Below are 21277 nucleotides of genomic sequence, written 5' to 3' on the forward strand. Positions count from 1 at the left end.
TCCCATGAACTGTGAGATCATGACCTAAGCAGAAACCAAGAGTTGGATGCTTAATAGACTAAGCCATCCAGGCATCCCATCAGAAGGAAAATAGTTATTTTTAAGGAGAGCATGGCTTTCTTAGGAAACCCTAGGAGACTGGACAGTGATGCTTTGAATGCAGCTTCTGAGATCTGCCACTGACATTTCAAACTTCGTTGAATATATTGTTGTAAGGGACACATGTTAGCCTAGGCCAGCTGAAGAACTCTTTGTTTCTCTCTGTTCCATGTAGAACAGGTTGCCTTAAGGGTCACTTAGTGAATGGGCAGGAACCATGCACTGAAATGTGGTGTATGCTGTTTCTAAATCCCAGGAGATCCATCAAGCACTGTGCCTTTTTCTTGGTGGGAAGGGGTGCAAAGTGTGGCACCTCTTTCAGTTTTTTGAGAAGATATTCTGAGATGTTCCATCTATTGGACTTCCAGAAACTTCTCTGAAGGAGCAGGTCCCTAAATTTATCTGCCACATGTGTATGCCTTACTAAGGCAGTCCAGTCCTATTAATCACTTGCTATATATTCTTTTAAACCCCTTTATTTTCATTTATATATACAGATATTCCACATGTATTTACTTCTCACCCAAGCTGCTCTTCATCTTTTTCTCACTATAAAATAGACAGCGGTGGGTTAATCAATGCTGACATCCATGCTCTCAACTCCCACCCACAGAGTCCCCTATGAATTGAATGAAAGAGAGACATTCTGGAATGAGAATACACAATATGATAACAGGCATCCTTTTTCAAGTTCAGTTAGACCAGATGTAAAGAGAATTGGTGTGGTTTGTCTTTTTTGTGTTTGTGGGATTTGCAGGTGGTTCTGACTACTAGATTCTTCTATTTCTGAGCCAGATGTGCTCACAAATAGAAGCGGCACGCATTTACTGTGTGCATGTTTGCATAAATGAATTCCTCCCTCATTAAAAGCTGAGGATTGTAATACTCAAAGAGTATCTTCTTTCTTCATTTGACAGGCACAACTAGATGATGTATTTATCCTTCAGTGGATAATTTCCAGGAGAACTAAAAAGGAAAAAAAAAAAAAAAGAAACTGATAGAAGAGGGAAAAAAGAGATGTGTTTGAGAAATGCCACCTCCATTGTATTGTAGAGAATAGAGTGGAGGAGGAAGAGCCAGGGAGATTAGATAAAAGCTATTGCCATTAAAAACAAACACACACAAAAACCACACACACACACACACACATACACACACACACACACACACACACAAACAAAAGCGAAACAACAACAACAATCAAAACTGGAACACAATACTGATATATATGATAATATGGGTGAAACTTGAAAACATTATGTTAAGTGAAAGAACCCAGACACAAAAGACCACATATTGTATGATTTCATTTATATGAAATATCCAGAATAGGCACATCTATACAGACAGAAAGTAGATTAGTGGTTGCCAAGGCTGAAGAAGGGCAATGGGTGGGGGTTGGGTGGGGGGGTTACTAATGGGAATGAAGCTTCCTTTCGGAGGATAAAAATTTTCTGGAATTAGGTAGTGGTGATGGTTGCACAACTCTGATTATACTAAAAATCACTGAGTTTATAACTTAAAAGCATGAATCTTTTGATAGGTAGAATTGTATTTCAACACAACTGTTAAATTTATGAAAAATATCAGAGTAAGACATCAAAGAATTTTGCCTAACAAATAATTTCTCAAACTTCCTATCAGATGTAGCATTTCCCTAAGACTTTGAAGGACAGACCTACGTAGCAACATTTCAGGTAGTTTCTTTTCATGGTCATTTAACTAATATGATGGACAATCTAACAAAAATGAAAGGAAAATATCACCAACAAAATCAAGGATTTTTACTTATTCCACTTAATGATCAGGAGAGATAAAAGTCTTCTGATACTAAAAGGTTAGGAAGAAACAGCTAATCATAAATTGCCCAACTTAATCATAAAGTGAATTATAAAGGCCTCAGCAAACATACGAATAGTGATCCTCAAGGAAGCAAATTCTCCTTTATTTGTGGTAATTGCTATTCAACATAATGGACACCTGTTGGTGCCTTCCAGAGCATTCTGAATGCTAGCTCATGGCAATTGGGGAAAGTCTTTTCTTATAAGACAAATAAAATGTCTTAAATAAACAAACAGGTGTTTTGTTACAGGTAGGTACACCTCACCATGCATCATATTTATAACTATCTAAACGGAATTTGGGGCAATTTTCAAGCATTTTTGCTTGTTTGTTTGTTTAAAGAACATCAAGCAGGGGTGCCTGGGTGGCTCAGGTCAGTTAGGCCTGACTCGATTTCGGCTTAGGTCATGATCTCACCGTGCATGGCATCAAGGCCTGCATTAGGCTCTGCACTAAGCATGGAGCCTGCTTGGGATTCTTTCTCCCTCTGTTTCTGCCCCTCCCTCGTCTCTCTCTCTCTCTCTCTTTCTCAAAATAAATAAATAAACTTAAAAAAAAAAGAAAATCAATCAATATAGTAGGATTGGCGGGCGTTGCAGTGTCTATCCTATATCAATTTCCCCCTTCTTACAAATAGAACCCTGATTATGTTTGGAAGGGTGTTGTGAACTGAACTGTGTCTTTTTAAGATTCATATATTGAAGTCATAACCCCCAGTACCTCACAGTGTAAATGTATTTGGAGATAGGATAATTAAAAAGTAATTAGGTTAGATGAGGTTACTAGTATGAGCCCTAATCCAATATAGACTGGCATCCTAATAAGAAGAGGAATTATACATTTTCTTTTTTAAGTTTATTTATTTTGAGAGAGAAAGAGAGAGTGAAGCACAGACATAGATGGAGAGAGAGAGAATCCCAAACAGGCTCTGCATTGGCAGCACAGAACCTGATGTGGGCTTGAACTCATGAACTATGACATCATGACCTGAGCCCAAACCAAAAGTCAGATGCTCAATGGACTGACCCACCCAGGTGCCCCTAAACTTAAATATAGATAACACATGGGGTGTGAGGGTGGCTCAGTTGGTTAAGTGTCCAACTTTGGCTCATATCATGATCTCATCGTTTGTGGGTTTGAGCCCCACGTTGGGCTCTGTGCTGACAGCTCAGAGCCTGTGTCTCCCTCTCTCTCTGCTCTCCCCCGCTTGTGCTCTCTCTCTCTCTCTCTCTCTCTCTCTCAAAAATAAACATTTAAAAAAATTTAATAAGTACACGAATACATAAATAAAAAGATACAGATTACACACAGAGAAAAGACAATGTGAAAACACAGAGAAGGCAGCCATCTACAAACCAAGGAGAGAAACCTCACAAGAAACCAATCCTACTGACAGGTTGTTCTTGGATATCTAGTCTCCAGAATTATGAGAAAATAATAACTGCTCTGTGGATGCTTTGTTATGGCACCCCTAGCAAACTAATATAAAAGGTAAACAAAAACCTTTTTTTGTTTTGTTTTTCAGTTTTTTTGCAAACATGGGTGGCCATGACTCAGCATTCTAGCCAAGGAGACACACAAGCAGAAATTCCTTGGTTGACCATTTGCTAGAACTTTCTAGAATAGGTCAGAATTAGCTCCCATGTGTCTTTTGCTCTTTGACCTTTCCTTTCTTCCTTCCTGGAATGGAAATATAAATCTGACAGTGTAGTAGCCAACCGGGGACCATGAAGCAACAGCCAAGGATGGCCAAGTGGAAAGACAAGAGACCTGATAGCATCATAAGGCCATTGTACCAACCTAGTGCCACCTAACTCCAGGTTCTTGTAGGTGAGAAAAACAAAACATTTAATTTATTTAGCCACTTTTTCCCCTTCAAGTTTCTATCTCCCATAGCTGAATGCAATTCCTAAATGATACCATAGATATTTGGTGTGTATGTGCATGTGTGTGTGTGTGTGTGTGTGTGTGTGTATAATTCCATATATTTAGTATGTATATATCTATATACACTAAATATTTATATATACTAAATAAATACTGTATGTATTCCAGAATTTAATGTATATAGATATATATATGGAAAAGAGAATTGTGCTATATAGGTGAAAGATCTAATTGGAAATCACAGGGAACATGAATTTATTTACTTCCAACCATCTGCTTAGCTACACAGTTGCCACCTTCTCATTTGTGAGCAAATTTCAAATGAGATAATTAAACAGAGAGATACTGACTTTTTACTTAAAGTGGGCAATGATGCCTACAAATGCATTTATTGAGTATCCAAGAGGATTTCAAAGGAACTATAATTTGGTAGGCAATGCACTTAGATGTAGAGAAGTTGTCCACTGTGATCATTGGAGTAGGTTTCAGAGTAGCATCATGGGATTCCTTGTCAATTTCCTTGTAAATTGTCATATGTGGGCTACCCAGGTGTCTGACCTCTAGCTCATTAGCCTGTGTAGTGTGTGAACCAGCTATGGGTCTGCAAACTGTTACCAATTAGCAAGAGATAAGGAGATAAGGAGCCTGTCACCAAATGTAAAGGAACTACATCATTTGAACAGACTGTTTAGTTCAGTTTACTTACTTTATTTTTTTGGTGGCAAGACTTCTCGATGGAGGAAGCAATAAGCTGGTTTACAGTCTGGTGCCAGCTCCATATCTCATTGTAGGTTTGTACCATGCGCAGCACAGTATAACTCGGGTCTGATCAGCTAATCATGGTGGAAGATAAGGATGTGTGTGTCCGCCCTCTGTAACTCACCGGGATGGGAGTCCAATTAAAATCATATTTCTATTAGGTCCAGACTGTGATGATGACTTTGAGCCCCAACTATCTGCATAAGAACTTGGCCATGCTCTGAGAGTCCCTAGAAAACTGTCTCATATTTGTTCAGGAAAAATTCACTCAAATTCTTTCACTTTGGTCTGCTAGCCAAATCGTCCCAGCATGGCCTCTGCTGCTATTTTCAGTGACAAAACTGAAGTGTTCTATTATTTAAGATACTTTTGGCTGCAAGTAACAGAATACTCTCCTTTATCTTAACCCACCATATCTTTAGTAATACAGACATTCAATTTTCTCACATAACAGAAAGCCTGGAGGAAAGCAGGTCTAGGTTTGAAACTGGCTCAACGGTTGTTTGTAGCTCAGGCTCTTTGCCTCTCTCTGTGCCATCCTCAGCATGTTGGTTCTGTCCTTGTACAAGTCACCTAGTGGCTACAAGGGGACCTTCACAATTTTAGATGTCACGGTGTCCAGCAGGAGCTTTCTTTTCTTTTATTCAAACCAGAAAACCTTTTCCAGAAGCAGCAGATGTCATCCCCCCATCTCCAACCACACACACCCAGATTTCCTGTTACATCTCATTGGTCAGAACTAGGTCTCAGGAAATGCCCTACCTTCAAGACAGTCTGAGAAGGCAATCACCTGATGAAGGGGAACAGGATAAATATAACTGGCAGAGTCAATTAGGATTCATTTCCTTGGGCTCCACTCATGGATACCCCAAATTAGATCAAGGTTCTGTTGGCAGAGAAGAATGGAGGGGGGGGCGGTGTGGGTTTCTGTTGTGTAGTTACCCAGCAGCATTTTCCAGGGATACTGTCTCCCCAAAGCCATCTTTCTTTGGAGGACTAGATCAGTGCTAATGATAGTAAAGAGACCTAGGCTTCAAAGCAGCTTGATCCAGATCAAGTCTCAGAACTTCTCTCATGAAAAGACCTGCTTTCGCTTCTAACACTCAGTTTCTGAGCCCTTGACAGCATCTTCCGGACACACACTCACACTCCCATGACAGGGAACCACAGTTTTCCAGCAACAGATCTGTTTCAAATGCACACTTGGAAAGGAAACATTCTCTCAATGGAACATCATTCTACTGAACTGTAACTGCTGACCACGCAGATATTATCATCCACTGTAGCTTTAGCCCCTAACCGCTTGGAGCCAGTCTCAAACATCTTTTTTTTTTTTTTTTTCCAGACTGTGGTCTTTACATTCGTAAATATACCATAGAGGTAGTTTTTTTCCAGAACAAAGAAAAGTGTGTGCAACTCTTTGCTTCTTGCATAACACCAAACTGCTAGATGCTTTGAAATGGCAGTTTTCCAGCTCCCATACGTCCTGTCAAGGTTTCAATAGATTCAAGTTTCAGCCAGGGATCGAGCACTTACTCTATCCAAGCCCTCCTTACAGCAGTTTCTGAAAAAAGCTGCTCTCAAGCAACTGGCCTAGGAATGGGATCTCAACTCTGACATGGTGGCAAAAAGTTATTTCCTTGTTTTCATCGCCTAATTAGTGATCCTTGTAATTAAATAATACAAAGGAGTGTGTGCCACATACAAAAACAACTGATAGAATTCTATCAAGTACAATGGTGTGTGTGTGTGTGTGTGTGTGTGTGTGTGCGCGCGCGCGCGCGTGTATGTATGAATCAAAATAAGCTGGATGACTTAGGAAGATTTTAAACAAGAAGCAGGGTTAGAATTATAAGTAGGTTTTGGCCAACGGAGACAAAAAAAGGAGTGAGCCTTTCTGGGTGAGAGGTGTTTAATATTAATATATCTCAAGGTAGGGAGGTTAGAGCTTTTGGTGGAGTATAGTTAAATTCCCAAGTGTATAAGCAGTTTAGATAAATTCATGATTAATTTATATTTTTGAAGCTTTGTTTTCTGTTTATATTGACTATTATGGTTATTGTGGTGGGTTCCTTAGGAATAACTGGAGCTACCCGGATTCAACCATTCCTTTTCTTCCACTCAGTTTCTTCATGCAATCTTGACCTTGATCTAGCTGCTTCCAAAACAACAAATTCTGAATTTAAATGAATACTAATCAGAAGTTTCACAAGATCTGCAGTCTCTCACATTATTGTTCATCCCAGTAAAAGAAATTGGGGCACATAACCTGTATTCTCTTGAACTTTCTTCAACTGGTATAATTGCCTTTATTAATAGGGAAACGTTAGCGTCTTCTGGTCTTTTCCATGCATAAATTCTGGATATAATTCTCCAATAGTGCTATTATTATTATTATTTTATTTATTTAGCACCAATTCTTCAACATTAGTTCCTTTTAATTTAGAGAAGAGTAAAAAAAAATGGGTTGATTATTATACGCATGAGAGTCACTTTTCCATCTTTCCATTTTCTTTTTCAAAAAAATTTGACAATATGTATAAAGGCATGCAATCCTTGCCTTCTGATGAAAGGCAGTTTCTGGCTTCTACTGGCTGGGTTAAATCTCATTAGAGAATTTAGAAAATTGGATTTTATGTGTCAGCAAAACTGATTGTTCTTTAAAGCATCTGAAAAACCAGCAAGGGCGGTGTGAGGGTGGTGGAATCAGACAAACGGGATAGGATATATGGATCCTGAAACAGGGCTTGAGAAATCTTCTCTATTCACATAAGACCAAATGTGTATTTACTGAAAACAACACATGGAGAGGATGGGGAGCTAGAACTTGCTTTGTTAAGCTAAAGCTTGGGAAATATTGTAATTGAAGATCCACCTGGTGTGTTCAAAGCAGATTATAAAGCCTGTTGAGCAGCAACCAATTTCTCTGGAGATCAGTTTGTACCTGTGAATGTAGCTGGGTTGGCCCTGTGGTAGTCCAATCAAATCAAACCACAGTTTTGGTTTCACTCATGATATCTCTCTCTCATTTCATTCTTTCTCTCTCTGTCTCTGTCTGTCTCTCACAGACACACGCAGAGACACAGAAAGTTTTAGTGGGAATGAGTATTTTGGTAGGTTGAGTGATGGTCCCCAAGTATGTTCATATTCTAATTCCGGAAATCCTTGAGTGCTACTTTATATGGCAAAAGAGATTTGCAGATGGAATTAACTTAAAGGTCTTGAGATGGGAGAGAATAACCTGGATCATCAAGGGGGAGGGCTTAAATGCAACTGCAAATATTCTTATAAAAGGGAGGTGGGGGAGATTTGATACAACAGAAGAGGAGAAGGCCGTGTGGCCACGGAAGCAGAGATTGTACTGATGCAGTTACAAGCCAAGGAATGTGGGCAGCTGCCAGAAACTGGGAGGAAAGTACTGGATTCTCCCTTAGAGCCACTGGGGGGGAGTGTGGGCCTGCTGACATCTTGGCCAGGGAGACTGGTTTTGGACTTCTGGCTCTAAGAACTGTGAGAGAATAAATTTCTGTTGTTTTAAGCCACTAACTTTGTGGCAATTTGTTCCAGCAGCAAAGGACATATAGTGGAGTGACATCCTAGATACCAGAATTTAAGGCAAAAGTCATATACAGATAAATCATTGACCCCTGAAAGCCACTTAAGAACACACCACATTGGAGAACAACATAGCAAGTTTTGTCCCCAGCAAGCACTGGAATGGAGTGTTGTTTCTTCACATGAGATGGCAGATGAAGGAGTTGGCTTGTGTTTAGGGGCTATGTTCTGGCAAGAATATCTATCTTTAAATATTAGACTCCTCACAAAAGTACCTGGCAACCAAGAGAGCAGATTTGTATCTCCCATCTCACTCTCAGTCAAGGCACATGCTCTTTGAATGGAACAATGGACAAAATTGCTCATGTGATTTAAATTGTCCTTTTTCTCCCCCCAAGTTTGATTTGTTTAAGATAAATAACAATAGCTAACTGGTAACTCAGCACATGCAAGATGCTTTTCTAATTGCTTATATGAACTCATTTAAAGCCACAAGCTGAGGTGTACAGAGGCTAATAATTTCACTAAAATGAATTTTTCGGGGGCACCTGGTGGCTCAGTCAGTTGAGTGTACTATCTCTTGATTTGGGCTCAGGTCAAGATCCCAGGGTCGTGGGACTGAGCCCTGCATCGGGCTCTGTGCTGGGAGTGTAGCCTCCTTAGGATTCTCTCTCTCTCTCTCTCTCTCTCTCTCTCTCTCTCTCTCTTCCTCTGCCCCTCCTCTCTCTCAAACTAAAATAAAAATAATAAAATAAAATGGATTTTTCATATATTTATATGTATATTTAAATAACCTTCCAATACAAAATCAAAGACATTTGAATATCCCAACTTTTTGTCCCATAAGATTTCTTTGGGGAGGTGCCTAATAAAGTTGGTCTCGATTTCAGAAACTGTGGATCCTTTATGAATATGCTACTCCACAAGGAAGCTCCTCTCTTGTTTCATGCAGACTTTCCCAACTACTTTCCATTCAGCTTGAAATAAAAAGATATCCTTAGAAAACTTTTCCTTTCTTTGCTATTAACTTGAAGATATTCTGCTATTTTCCAAGCCTCTATTTTCATAATTCAGTCTGATGCTGCTAAATTAATATACACTTCATTCCCAAATCCTTTTTCCAGCAACCTCTGTGGATATCAAAGCTGATACATTCTGTGCTCCCTTTACTTATTTTTAGTCCATTAAAAAAATGTCTATTTTAATTTGTCTTTCATACGATGCATTTGAAATAATTTCTTTTCCCTTCCTAACCACAGAACATTTTCTTGGGTTCAGTAAAATTGATGCAATTTTATACGATCTTTGGTAACTCTCTTACTAGAAGAGCCATATGTATGCTTCAGCCACGGCTCAAAGCTGCCATAAAGCTTTGACTCTACTGGTTAAATAACCAGACTGTAGCACACTTGATGGCATTCTTCAGGTGTCCTTAATGACTGAGTGGTGTTGCTGCATAGTTGATAGCCACCCAATGATTCAGAGAGATTGCAAAAAAGAGTGAATTGGTGGTGGCAGCCAATTCGGTCACAGAGCACGCAGGGGAGATCCAAGAACGAATGATTCTGTAGCTTTAAGATCACCCGCATCATTACTGTGCACTCCACTTGTCTCACTGATTGTTTAGAAAATAGAGGAATTCTTTTTCTGGCTTGTTATCTAGACAAGTTGGCAGTCTATGGTGGTATCGTCTGTCTTTCTGAGATGTTTCTCCTTTTCTTTGCTACAGCAAAACTCTGACTGTCTCCTAAGGACACCGATTCTCCTGCATCCAGGAGATGCAGGGTTTTTTTTCCTTTCTCCATATACTTTAGGCTTGTGAAGAAGGATGGTGCAGTTCTTATACTGTTGCTGCCCTGCCCAGATTCCCCTTCCTCTCGGTGCCCTCATCCCATTTGCTGGCTACTCTAAGTGGGGGCTACTGACCACTCAGAGCTGCTTCCTTCTCTGTCACAACATCTTTCTAGACATGTCTCCTAAGGCAAGGGAAACAAAAGCAAAAAGAACCTATTGGGACTACACCAAAATACAAAGCATCTGCACAGCAAAGGAAACAATCAACAACCCAAATTGGCAACCTACTGAATGGGAGAAGATATTTGACTTATCTGATAAAGGGTTAGCATATAAAATACATAAAGAACTTATATAACTCAAAACAAACAAACAAAAAAACCCAAAGTATCCAATTAAAAATGGGAAGAAGACACAAACGGACATTTCTCCAAAGAAGACATATAGATGGGTGACAGACACATGAAAAGTTGCTCAACATCACGCATCACCAGGGAAATGCAAACCCAAACCACAATAAGATAACACCTCACTCCTGTCAGAATGACTACAATAAAAAACACAAGAAACAACAAGTGTTGGTGAGGATGTGGAGAAAAAGGGACCCTCATGCACCGTTGGTGGGAATGTAAACTGGCACAGCCACTGTGGAAGCAGTATGGAGGTTCCTCAAAAAATTAGAAATAGAATTACCATGTGACCAAGTAATTCCACTACTGGATATTTATCCAAAGAACACAAAAATACTAATTCAAAAAGATATATGAATCCTACTTTTATTGCAGCATTATTTACAATAGCCAAATTATGGAAGTAGCCCAAGTGTCCATCAATAGATGAATGAATGAAGAAGATGTGGTATACACATATAAAGTAGAATATTACTCAGCCACAAAAAGAATGAAATCTTGCTATTTGCAACAACATGAATGGATTTAGAGGGTATAATGCTAAGTGCAATAAGTCAGAGAAAGGCAAATACCATATGATTTCACTCATATGTGGAATTTAAGAAACAAAGCAAACAAAGAAAAAATAGAAAAACAAACAAACTTTTAAAAAAACCCCCACACTCTTAACAAACTGATGGTTACCAGAGGGGAGGGGGGATGGGTGAAATAAGTGAAGGGGATTAAGAGTACACTTGTCTTGGGCACCTGGCTGGCTCAGTTGGTGGAGCATGCAACTCTTGATCTCGGGGTTGTGAGTTTGAGCTCATGTTGTGTGTAGAGATTACTTAAAAAAAAATCTGTAAAAATAGCATACCCTTGTTTTGATGAGCACTGAGTAATGTATAGAATTGCTGAATCACCATATTATACAACTGAAACTAATATAACACTGTACATTATACTGAAATTAAAAAAAAAAAAAAGCTGTTTCTTTTTGAGAACTGCCCTACATCAGTGGGTCTCAAAGTGTGGTCCTTGGACCAGCAGCATCAGCATCACCTGATCATTTGCTAAAAATGCAAATTCTGAGGTCTCACCCCTGGGCTATTGAGTAAGAAACTTGGGATTGGTGTCCAACCACCTGTGTTTCTCATGCACATTAAAGTTTGTCAATTACTGCATTAGAGTGAACGGAAACCCAGAGCAGAAATGCCCAGGATGATACATCTTCCTTTCAGGGGTTATCTGCAGCCAATAGCTGAATGATTCAGGAAGAACAAAAGTCTGTTAGTCCCTTTGTTCAATAGGGGACAACTTCATGATGCCATTCAGCCTGCAGAAATCCTTGAGGGATCAGGCTGAGGCTGGAATCGAACTGAACCTATATCTTGGCCAAACGTGTTCCCCACCCTATTCTGCACTCTCATTCCCTTAAGAGGTATTATGAGTTTAATGTGTCCTCCCAAAAGAGAGATGTAGCTCAGAATGTGAACTTATTTGGAGACAGGGTCGTTGCAGATGTAATTAGTTAAGATGAGGTCATATTGGAGTTGGGTGGGCCCTTAATCCAGTATGACTGGTGTCCTTGTAAGGTGAATACACAGGGACACAAGGAGACTGCCATATGAAGATGGTCTATGGAGTGTAGACACTTTAATGAGAAGAAAAGCAAGGTTAAGGGTATGATTAACTGGCTACGCATACAGTGGAAAGGGACAGATCCAGCTACCTTTGGCTCTGTCACGGCCCCTCACTCTTGTTGCTTTCTACTGTTCACCATTCCTGGGGTGTGTGCCCCTTCCCAAGCTCTTTCCCAGTGTTCCCAAATGGTGCTTAATATACTGAGCTATCCACAGAAGATACTTTGATGAGGACAGAGTGGCATTGCTCTCAGAACTCCCTCAAAGGGAGGAATTTCCAGTTATACCTCTGCTCAAAGTTGGAGTACTTGAATTAGGAGAAGAAATCATTAAACAGGGGATCACGGAAGGCCTTTGGTTTCAACTCCTAAGTGAAGCTAAATAACAAGAACTCATGGAAGGTATTAAAGGGAAATTCCTAGTGTTGATTTGTTGGGTTTTGGCATGTCCTTTCTTTTGGAACTTCTCCAATGAAAACTTCTAAGTCATTTTCTATTTGTAGAATTCTGTCATAGCTCAGGTTTGGCTTCTCCAACTGGTGCTTTCCTTAGATGAAGCATTCAGTAAGATGGAGCTAAAGAAAATAAACATTTAACTAGAATTACTATAATGTGCTTATAATGAAAGGACAGGTTTAAAAAATAGTGTATATTAAAACTTAAGTTTCCTAAAGTAGCTTTTCCAAAATAACAAAACATCATTTGCTGGGTAGTGACCGAAGATACACTGACTGGCTCTAGCTCTTTTTTGTTTAATGTGGAATAATTCTATATATTTCAAGGCCAAATTTGCTTCACTTGGCTTAATTGTCAGTTAGATGAATGGAAAATAGCATGTTACTAATTCCAATTTATTTTGCTTTGATATAGTCAAAATTCATGCTGTGGGGAAAAAAAGGAGGTCAGATTCTGATCTGACAACTTTTTCTTTTTTATTATTCATATTTTGCTATAATTGCTAACATTTAGCAAACAGTCCAACTAAATTACAAATAAAATACACAGCTGACATTTCTTCTCATAAAAGGAAAATGTTAAGCCCAGTATAATTACAGAGAATGAAAAAAAGGCATACTGGTATGGTTAATTTTTGTATTTTCTGTGAATAAATACCATACATGATGAAAACCTTTGTAAATAGGTTTCAAGTTGATTCTGTTTTGGTCAAAACTAGTTTCTTAAATCTGATTGCCCAGTTTTGAATTAATCTTCTTAAAGACAATCAGTTCAGGGACACCTGGGTGGCTTAGTCTGTTGAGTGCCTGGCTCTTGATTTCGTTATGATCTCACGGTTTGTGAGTTTGAGTCCTGCGTCAGGCTCCTCTCTGACAGTGAGCAGCCTCCTTGGGATTCTCTCTTTCTCTCTCTCTGGCCCTACCTCTCTCTCTCTCCCACTCTCTCTCTCTCAAAAATAAATAAACTTAAAAAAAAAAAAAAAAAAAACCAACCAGACAATCAGTTCATATTATTCTCAACAAGACTGCTTTTCCAAAAGCCGTTAGGGAATCTAGTAGTTTTGTTTTTCATATATAACAAGTGTCATTTTTTCTGTTCAAAATGGTGCATGTAGTTGTCTGAGGGGATTGGTGTTCCATAGATTTGCTATTAATAAAATAAGCTCAAAATTGTTCATGGTAAGAAGAACTCTGGTAAAACCCATTATCCTGTATTACACTGATGCTTGGGAACTTCTTTCTCTTTGAATGGGAATTGTCCTAGAAGTTGAAGGTTGTCTGTCTGGGCAACTTCAGTCCTCTTGGACTCTGGGACCATCGTTGAGTTAGGACTTGTGTGTAGGCATAAATAGGCAACCAGCTCTCTGGTGTGAGGAGTGTGTATATAGGTGTTTGAACCTCAGTTTTTTCATCTGCAGAATGGAGGCAATTCTGCCTACTTCACTGGGTTTTTGAAGGGCTTTAAAATAAAGCAATTTTTTAAAAGGTCTTTACATTATGTTAAAGGAGTGATAGAAAAATGGGAACTGATCAACACAAGGATTATGCTAGTGGTCTCTATGCTCTGCAAATATTTATTCAGTGCCTTGTTTTTCTTTAAAATGGAGATGATGATATTGACCTACTTCAAAAGGTTGATGAGAACAACTAATTACTGTTGGTAAAACACTTTGAAAACATTGAGTGCTATCTATGAAAATGCTAAATACAGACTTCCTGATGCAGTTGAAAGGATTAATTAGAGAATGTTTGCTTGAACCTTGATCCCCTAATGAAAGGTGTTTCTCCTGTTGCTATTTTTGTATTAACTATTATTTTGTGCCACAATTTGTTAGATAGTAAGTGTCATGTCTGGCTGGTTTTTAACTGTCTCCAGACGGAATTTTGATAATTTTTCTTTGAGAGATCAAATGCATTTCACATTGTAAAGTGTCTTGTCCAAGGTCATTCAACTAGACTGACCTTTGCTTATTTTGGGCTGTCACTTACGGCTTCCTAGATGTTCTCATCCAAGCCTCTCTTTCATGTTCTGCTTGAAATATTGTACTTAGTGATGGATTTTTAATACTCTAACCCTCTATCTCTCTGAACATTTTTTTTTTTACCAATTACAAGAAAAAATTAAGAAGATTTTGAAAAAAATTGCTCTTTATTTAAAACACTTACTGAGAATTAGGATTTACATGAGAATGAAAGGTTGTCCCTTCTCTTTTCCATACTTAAATTTGTAGGCATACAGGCTTATTCTCCTGTTTTATTCTCTTAATTCTCTTGGTGGCCAAAGGGACTGCCGTTAGACTATCCTCATCCCGAAGGGTATTTGATGAAATTTCATTTTCCCTTCTTTCTAATGGATACAATTGCTCCAAGCCATTTTGCAGTGTTCCAATATATTGTGAATGATAATTGTGTCACAGAACCCACGTGATTTCAGAAGCTGGAGGAAAGGATATCGGGCAGCTCACAGACTCTGTGGGGAAGCTACAGGCCATGAACGATGGCCAAATCATGCTGGAGAAGTGCTTCCTCTGGAGACCAAATCCTATGGCTCGCACTGTTTATATTCCTGACACTGGTACCACCAGCTTCTGCCACCATAACTGTCATTGCTGCCTCTGAAAATCAGATGCTGCCATTGCCACCACTAACACCCATCTCCACGGTAAATGTGGGCAGCCCTTCCTCTTTTAATTAAACTCTGAGGGGAATGAATGGAGCCATAGGAAGCCTGAGAAATCCAGGGCCTGGCATTTCCAACTTCTATAGTGGAAAAGGGGTTCTCTCTGAGGAGTGCAGATGGGCCTGGGGAGGGGTGTCCTTTAGACACTGGGAAGAAGTTCAGACACTGGGTGGCCAAGAGGAATGACAAATGTCCAATAATCTAATAGGACTGTAGTCTGTAAATATGTGCATTTGATTCCTTATATTTACCCCTGGAAGAAATATTTAGATGTTTTTAATTTAAAATTTTTAAAGTTTATTTGAGAGAGCGAGTGAACAGGAGAGGGGCAGAGAGAGAGACAGACAGACAGAGAATCCCAAGCAGGCTCCTCACAGTCAGCACAGAGTGCAACGTGGGGGCTTGAACCCACGAACCGCAAGATCATGACCCCAGCAGAGACCAAGAGTCAGACACCTAGCTGACTGAGCCACCCAGGTGCCCCTAATTTAAATTTTTTCATGTTTATTTATTTTGAGAGAGAGAGAGAGAGAGACAGGGCATGAGCAGGGGAGGGGCAGAGAGAGGAGAGAATCCCAAACAGGCTCCAAAGTGCCATCACTGCAGAGCCCAATGTGGGGCTCGAACCCACCAACCATGAGATCATGACCTGAGCTGAAATCAAGAGCCAGACACTTAACTGACTGAGCCACCCAGATGCCCCAAAGATGTTTTTAATTTTAAAGATATCTTTTTACTTTTTCTGTTTACAAAGGCTAAATTCTGCTTGGGATTAAAAAAAAAAAAAAAAGCTTCCGTTATTAATCTCATGGTCTTTAATGAACATCTCACACATAATTTGTATACAGATTTTCTACAGAATATTTCTTGTTAATATGGCATTAAAAATCCTCTTGATGGCATATTTGAAAAATAATTATCATAAAAGTCAGTAAGGAGGAACAGTGGACTTCTTTATTATTATCAATAGTCATTTCTGTTTGTTTCTTCATTCCTTTGGTTTGTGTCAGCAAAAGATAGCAACTGGTGCCCATGCAATGCCAGAATTCTAACCAGCTCCGGATTAGTTGATTGCATTACTATGGTTTTAACACCCACTGGCTTTTCTCTAAATCTAATTACTGATTTTATGGTTCTCAACATTGCTGATGGTGAAAGATTTTTTTTTTTTTTTTTTACTTTTCTTTTTTCCTGAATACAGTGCCTAGCTCCACCAGAACCATGACAGTATGTTGGTGACTTTTGCAAACCAATAATGCTATTTGTAAAGTTTATCAACAATATTCCCTGTGGCAATCTCTTCAAATCTCAGTTTTCAGAGTTCTCATTTGAAACACATTTTGAATTCTTTCAGTATCAAGATTCCCAATATTTTAATTATTATTATTATTTATTAAGTTTATTTATTTGAGAGAAACAGAGACAGCATGAGAAGGGGAGGGACAGAGAGAGGAAGAGAATCCCAAGCAGACTTCATGCTGCCAGGGCAGAGCCCGACACAGGGCTTGAACTCACGAAACGAGAATATCATGACCTGAGTCGAAACCAAGATTCGATGCTCAACCAAATGAGCCACGCAGGCACCCCAAGATTCCCAATATTTTAAAGTAAATTGTACTGGTACTGAACAGGTACCCATGTGGCTTGCCACACAAAATGGACTACTCTTGTTCAGTTCAGATATTTGTTGCTCAGCTCTCCTGAAAGTTTTGCAAAGAATTTTTGGTTTTGTTTTAATGTAATGGTGGAGGCAGAGAAAGCTTTCAGAATGGAGACGCTGTAGATGTCAACTGCTTCATAATGAATGTTTGTTCATTCATTAGCATTTGACAGTTCATCTTTACTCAACAGTATTCGATAGTATATCCAGAAGGGCTCTGTTGAACTCTCATCATGAATCAAAGTGTAACTGGTAAAATTGAAAACCTTAATCTGGTTGGGGTGCAAATTTTAAAGATTTTTTTTTCCCAATCGCTGCCCTAACTGTACTAGACAGAAGCACCCTTGCCCTTCTTTACCTATGCTCTGAGATCCCACTGAACGGTCTGTGAGAGCTCCCATTTATTCCGTCAAGTACTCAAAATTCCCTAATTAGGCACCCAGTCATGTGAGTTGTGCCTAGCGAGGACCAAGGAGCATCCCTCATCTCCTGGTGGCCTAATGCCAACAGAACATTGCAGAGGGGAAAAAAAATGAATTTTAAAAATTGTAAAGATGCTTCTAACCACCAAGAAATGAAGGGTGTCCCACCCCTGCTTCTCACCATTGCTCACTAGGCAAACGCACATGATTAAGTGCCTGGTTAGGAAACTTTGAGTATCTGACAAAATAAACTGGAGCTATTACAGGCCATTCAGCGAGGTCTCCGTTTGAAAACGTTTGGCTTACAGATCAATAACTCATAAGACTGAAATGGCTCTGAAAAAAGTTGGTCTCTGATCTATGAGGGTACTGTGGTCTGGGAGGCTTGAATGGATATGGAGAGGCGTGTTGGGTTATTCTGACATAAAAGACTTTGTAGGATTCTTGAAGAAGCTATGTTGGGCCCTTCTGGGCTCCTACCAAATAGGAGCCACATATCTCTGTATCATGTATAATTAATGTTTTAAAAGACATATTAGGGGTGCCTGGGTGACTCAGTCCATTAAGTGCCTGACTCTTGATTTTGACTCAGGTCATGCATGATGTCACCGTTGTGAGTTCAAGCCCCACATATGGCTCTGCACTGAGTGTGGATCCTCCTTGGGATTCTCTCTCTCTGACTCTGCCTCTCTCTCTCTCAAAATAAATAAACTTAAAAATAAATAAATAAAAGACATATTAAATGGACTGTTGGTTATTGGCAATATATTTTATTTTGGAACAGATCCACGTTGGTTTGGTTTAAAACACAAAATTCTTCTCTTCCGAGGAGAATGTGTTGTAACAGGATCCGTCTATTGATGCAATAAATATTGATCACCTGCTATGTGTGAGGCACCACGTTAGAATACATACTGTCTCTCTCTAATACACACACACACACGTTTGTATATGAATCTGTATATAGAGAAAACGTACATGTACAAAATTGGTGGTAGCTATTTAGCACAGGGAATTTACTAAATAGGTAGCAATACTGCTGAAGCTGCTCATATGAGAGTCACTCTGCCTTGTGTGACCCCTTGAATTATTATCTCATATAATTACTTCGTTCTTCTTATTTGGGTTTTGGCTCCCCACCGAATCTCTGAGCTTTAACAGGGCTGGACTGTAGAGCAGGCTCTGCCCTCCCTCCACTCATTACTCCTTAGCGGTAATTAGTGGATAGATTGCTGCTAAGCATCAAACAGGTGTAGACATTTAGCAGAGGGTAGGGTTACATTTCTCCAAAAGCCGTGCCTTTCCCGCACATTTTGAAGGCAACGTGTTGACAGTACAGAACGCAGACGAAAAGACGTTGGGGGAAAGTATACACATTACACAAACTTTCGTGTGCGTAGCAATCACCTAGGGATCTTGTTAAAGAGTAGATTGTGAATCAATAGGCCTGGGGCAGGGCCTGAAATTGTGCTGGTAACAAGCTCCCACGTGATGCCGGGGCTTCTGTGTGGATCAGACTTGGCTGATGCAAGGTTATATGTAATGGCCGCATTAGGGACCAGACTCTTACAACCCTAGATAAAGAAGCTAGAGCGCTTCCCCTAGCCATGGCCACTCTCCAGGCCACCCCCGCCCCGCCGGGTCAGCACCCCAAGTTCGCCCGCCTGTAGTCGCGCCTGGCTGGCCTATGACAGCTGTTTGCAAGGACCTGAAAGGCTTGCCTCTCCCTACTCTCCGAGTCGGAGTCGGAGCGCAGCCGCCCGGTGAGCGCCGCCGCGCGGGCAGACGACGCGACTCACGTGGGACATCTCCAACTGCTCCTCCTGGAAACCCGGCAGACCGGTTTTACCCGTCCTCGTCCAGAAGTGGCTACCGATCCAACTACAGGCAACCGGAGGAGGCCGGCGTCCTTCCTCACCTCCACCCGCCCCCCGCCTTCCCCAGTCACTTCTTCATTTTTCTACCTGACTCTCCCGGAGCCGCAGAAAGCGAAGACCCAGCACAGCAGCTGGCCGAGCACCGTCTCCAGCGACGTGTGTGAAACTGTTCAACCCCAAACACAAACACCAGCCACTGACATGTTTTAAGAAACGCCACAGTTGGATGACTGCGGAACCAAAAACAGACCAAATGGGGAGGCAAGAAGGGAAAGCAATTGGCCCAGTTCGGTTGGAGAAGCGGCTCGTGTTACACTCCCTTTGCCAGTTAGCGTCGTGGGCGTTTGTTGCTGTGTTAATTACAGTTCTTCCCCGAGTCGGAGGCGAGAACAGCCCTGGTGGAACGGTTTCAAGTGGAGCGTTCCGCCAGGGGGAAAACAACTGCCTTTCTCCCCAGCTGGGGAGGGATTCCCAGCAAGCAGCCCACGGTACGCGCTGTGCGCCCGCATCGCCGGCGAGGCTCCGACCGCGGGCTTCCGGGTGCGCTCGCAGACGGAGCCTCGCGCGCTTCCACCGCGTCCGGCTGCCCTGCCGGCCGAGGCAGAGGAGGAGCAGGTCGGCTGGCGTCTCCTGAGCGCACGCCTGGGGCCGGCGAGAGGGCGCACTTCTCAATTCCTGGTTTTCTCTAAGCGTTCCGGGGGAGCTCCCGGAGTGGAGGTCTGGCACGAGAGACTGCCCGTTTCATCTTTGGATGGACCCCGGCAGGGTGGGCGCGGCTGGTTCTGAAGGAATCAGGGACAAAAGTCAGATAGTGCCGCAGGGTGGGAAGTAGGTGCAGACAAAATGACCTGGCTCCAAATCCTGCCTCTGCCCCTCATTAAATTTATGTGACCTTGGGCAAGTTGATACTTTCCTGTGCCGCGCTAATTCTCCCCTTATGCGGTATCGACTATGTTGCAGGACTCTTCTAAGCACTCAGTCCTCACAACAACCTTATAAAGAAGCACTTTTTAAAACTGCCGTTCCACAAATGGGAAAACGGAGTCCTAGAGATGTTAACCGCACAGCGGATGAGTGGTAGGGCTGGGACTGGAAAGGAAAAGTCTACGCTCTAACCATTACGCTAAACTGCACGTTAAGCGATAATGCGTATGTATGTAAAGTACCTGGAAAATAGCAGGGAGGGGGTGGCTATAGGCACATACTCATCAAACTGATCCTAGCTAAGATGTAATGCACCCAGTATTGATTTACAAGGGAAGTGACCGAGGGGTGTGAGGGCCCACGTGGTTATGGGAAATCCATCAGAGGCAGCTGAACAGGGATTGGGGAATAGGAATATGGATCCCAGCTCCAACCCCATCAATGTGTCACCCTCATCCCCACCACCTTGCCAAATGTGTCCACAGCCCAGACACGGCTAAAGACCCTAGAAAAACAATTAGAAGCCATAGGGTCAGAAAAGTCCAGTGAAAAGGGGCCTGAGTCTGTGAGTCTATACTAAAGCCACCTACCAGCTCAAAACAGTACAAAAAATACTAAACTGTTGGTTTTCCTGCTATTTTGAAAAATACATTTTTCTACAGTGCTATTTGGGCCTTTACGAATAAAATTCTTGGAAATGACTCAAAAAATGCAATCCAAAAGCCATGCTATGCACTTGTAACTGTCATTTATGTACACTGAAGGGCTGGCACAGACGTCTGAGACAATATATGGGAAGTGCTTTGGAATAAAAGCATTAGGTAATAATATTTTAAAAGGATACCATACATGTTTAGATTGTAATAATCTTCCTGAGAGAATTCTGTCAATAAAACGTGGCTTTCCCTCAGAGTTTCATGTCCCTCTTGGTAAGACGGTTTTTAAAATAGTGCAGTCAGGGTGGGAAAGGGGAAGCCTTATTCATGGGCTCTGAGGATCAAGACGTGGACATCTCTGGGCGCCACTGTTCTGCCTGCCACACACCCCAACTGCTTTGGTGGGAGGCATAGTCTTAATTAATTCAGAAACATGCTCAGCACTTACTCTGTGAAAGGTACTATTAGCAGGGACTCCTGAGTCTCCTAATCCTGTATTTGAGTGCTAGCTCTGCCACTTACTAGTTACGTGATTTTGGGCCAGTTACACAACCTTTCTAACCCTCAATCTCCTCATCTGTGAAATGGGGATAGTAATAGTACCCACCTTGTTTTGTTGTTTGAATTAAATGAGAT

The 21277-nt window shown here is 41.0% G+C and overlaps 1 protein-coding gene across 1 annotated transcript in view; it reads right to left on the reverse strand.

Moving 5' to 3' along the window:
* The window catches only part of LOC128315853 (uncharacterized), a 42813-nt gene extending 22300 nt beyond the window's left edge, over positions 1–20513 (reverse strand). The window contains exons 1-2 of the mRNA XM_053223545.1: positions 20436–20513; positions 19149–19793 (exon numbers count right to left, since the gene is read on the reverse strand). Of these exons, the coding sequence (XP_053079520.1) occupies positions 19149–19793; positions 20436–20513 (723 nt within the window). The remainder of the gene's footprint in view (positions 1–19148; positions 19794–20435) is intronic.
* Between the last annotated feature and the right edge of the window lie 764 nt (positions 20514–21277).

This window comes from Acinonyx jubatus, chromosome A1 (genome assembly GCF_027475565.1).
Source record: "Acinonyx jubatus isolate Ajub_Pintada_27869175 chromosome A1, VMU_Ajub_asm_v1.0, whole genome shotgun sequence".
Classification (NCBI taxonomy): Eukaryota; Metazoa; Chordata; class Mammalia; order Carnivora; family Felidae; genus Acinonyx; species Acinonyx jubatus.